This window comes from Pundamilia nyererei, unplaced genomic scaffold (genome assembly GCF_000239375.1).
Source record: "Pundamilia nyererei isolate P.nyererei 1_Seehausen unplaced genomic scaffold, PunNye1.0 scaffold00417, whole genome shotgun sequence".
Classification (NCBI taxonomy): domain Eukaryota; kingdom Metazoa; phylum Chordata; class Actinopteri; order Cichliformes; family Cichlidae; genus Pundamilia; species Pundamilia nyererei.
Window position 1 is genome coordinate 269,745 of NW_005187818.1, and position 1,770 is coordinate 271,514.

Consider the following 1,770-nt stretch of genomic DNA (forward strand, 5'->3'; position numbering starts at 1 on the left):
CCCCCACCTTTAAATCTATCATCACACCTCATGGCTGTCCTGGTGAGCTTTGTCCCCATTAATCTGCAGCGTTGACTTTAATATCAGATTATTAGTCCACACCAGGTTAACGGGAGCTCCTGACACGCCCCCTGTGTGCTGTGTGAGTTGATGGCTGCAAAGAAGCCTTCGTTTGGTTTCCTTCATTTCTTTAATTTGGGATATGAGCCAAAGTCATGACATCATCACGAACATCTCCCTGTTAACGTACAAACTTCGCTTCACCTTTGAAATGAATTCATGAAATCTGAGCTATGAGTTCAACAAAGAAGAGAGAAACATTGTCACTGCTTTGTACTCGTGAATATTGTGACATGTAAATTTGCTAATAAATTGTATTTTCAAACACTTGTATTTTGTCGTTTCCTGTGTCGTACGCTCTGGACTCAGTGGTCCTCGGCCGAGCTCACGCTCGCTGTCGGCACCGGAGCGGTGCATTAGTGCCGGTCTAGCTTGGATGGGTTGTTTTAAGCTGGCCTGTAAGCAAAATAGATGCACAGATTCCTGCAGCTACAAAAACGAGACTTAGTGGAGAAAAACCAAACGCTCCTCCAGGAGCTCCTCCTCCTTCACTGCTCCAGGGCTGTGCAGGTGTACTGTCCCCCACAGCCCTGCCGTTAGGACTGCACCGAGTCAAATACAAGTATGAGATGTGATGGTGCTGTGAAAGCACGGTTCATGTCACAGCCATGTTGACGTCAGTTGACGTCCACAGCCTGTCATGACCCCCCCCTCACTGTGTGAGCGCCCCCTGGCTTCTCTGTGTCAGCTAAATGCCTCCCTCCTCTTTCCAGGGTCAGGGGAGTCTGAATAACACGAGCAGCTCTCAGATCCCGGAGGAAGACGTGGATCAGGTCCAAGGTATCATCTGTTTCTCACTTACATTGTTTCACGTGCTGCCAACCCCACGAAGGCTGTTCACTGACTAACCATCGGCCCTGGTCACTGCATAGACGAACAGAGCGGCCAGTGGCACCACGATGTCTGTAAGAAACCAATATTTGAAGAATTCATTACATTACAAATGATTGTGGTAAAAACCCGAGTCAGGAAACACAGATCCCAGAGAGGTGATGGTACCTGAAGCTTCATCGTTAGTACTCAGCAGCACGGTGTGTGGGACTGAGCCAGGAGAGAGTATCATCCAGTGCCAGGGTGTCTGAGCTCTAACACACTCAAGACTAACATACACCCAGAATAATGTGTATTTTTCATCATAGGACTCTCAGCTGTAGGCAAAAACTCCACACTTGATTTCAGTCTTAGTGCCTGTGTGAGAGCTGGGACAGTTTGGGTGAGCATGCACGCTGCTGTGGAACATCCTATCCTATGGTTCATATTCTGTCTGAATGAAACTATCATGAAACCTAGAGACTGTTCGAGTGTTCAGAACTTGCAGACGTTGTACCGGCGCACTGGAAATGTAAGGCTGAGACTAAAAAAGTATCCAGATCAGTTAACAAAGCACTTTGGCGTCTCACTGAAGGTGAAAAGGAGAAACTTGTCAGGTATTAACCTGAAAAATGCCGTTTCTAATCCTGTTTCTTTGCTGTGGGCTCCTCAGGCTCCACTCCAGGGAAACAGTCCCTCCCAGGGGCAGCTGGATTGGCAGGAGGACATCAGGACACAATGTCACCAGGAGACCGAGGCCCTGTACAGGCTCTTGGTAAATGCATTGTGGAAATTAATGACTGGTTGTGCCACAATTTTCTCCAGCTAAACAAAAACAAA

At 47.7% G+C, this 1,770-nt stretch overlaps 1 protein-coding gene across 1 annotated transcript in view; it reads left to right on the forward strand.

Annotated features, from left to right (window-relative positions):
• The window catches only part of LOC102210619 (B lymphocyte-induced maturation protein 1 homolog), an 11,813-nt gene that overhangs the window by 8,302 nt on the left and 1,741 nt on the right, over positions 1-1,770 (forward strand). The window contains exons 4-5 of the mRNA XM_005753279.1: positions 834-900; positions 1,604-1,705. Of these exons, the coding sequence (XP_005753336.1) occupies positions 834-900; positions 1,604-1,705 (169 nt within the window). The remainder of the gene's footprint in view (positions 1-833; positions 901-1,603; positions 1,706-1,770) is intronic.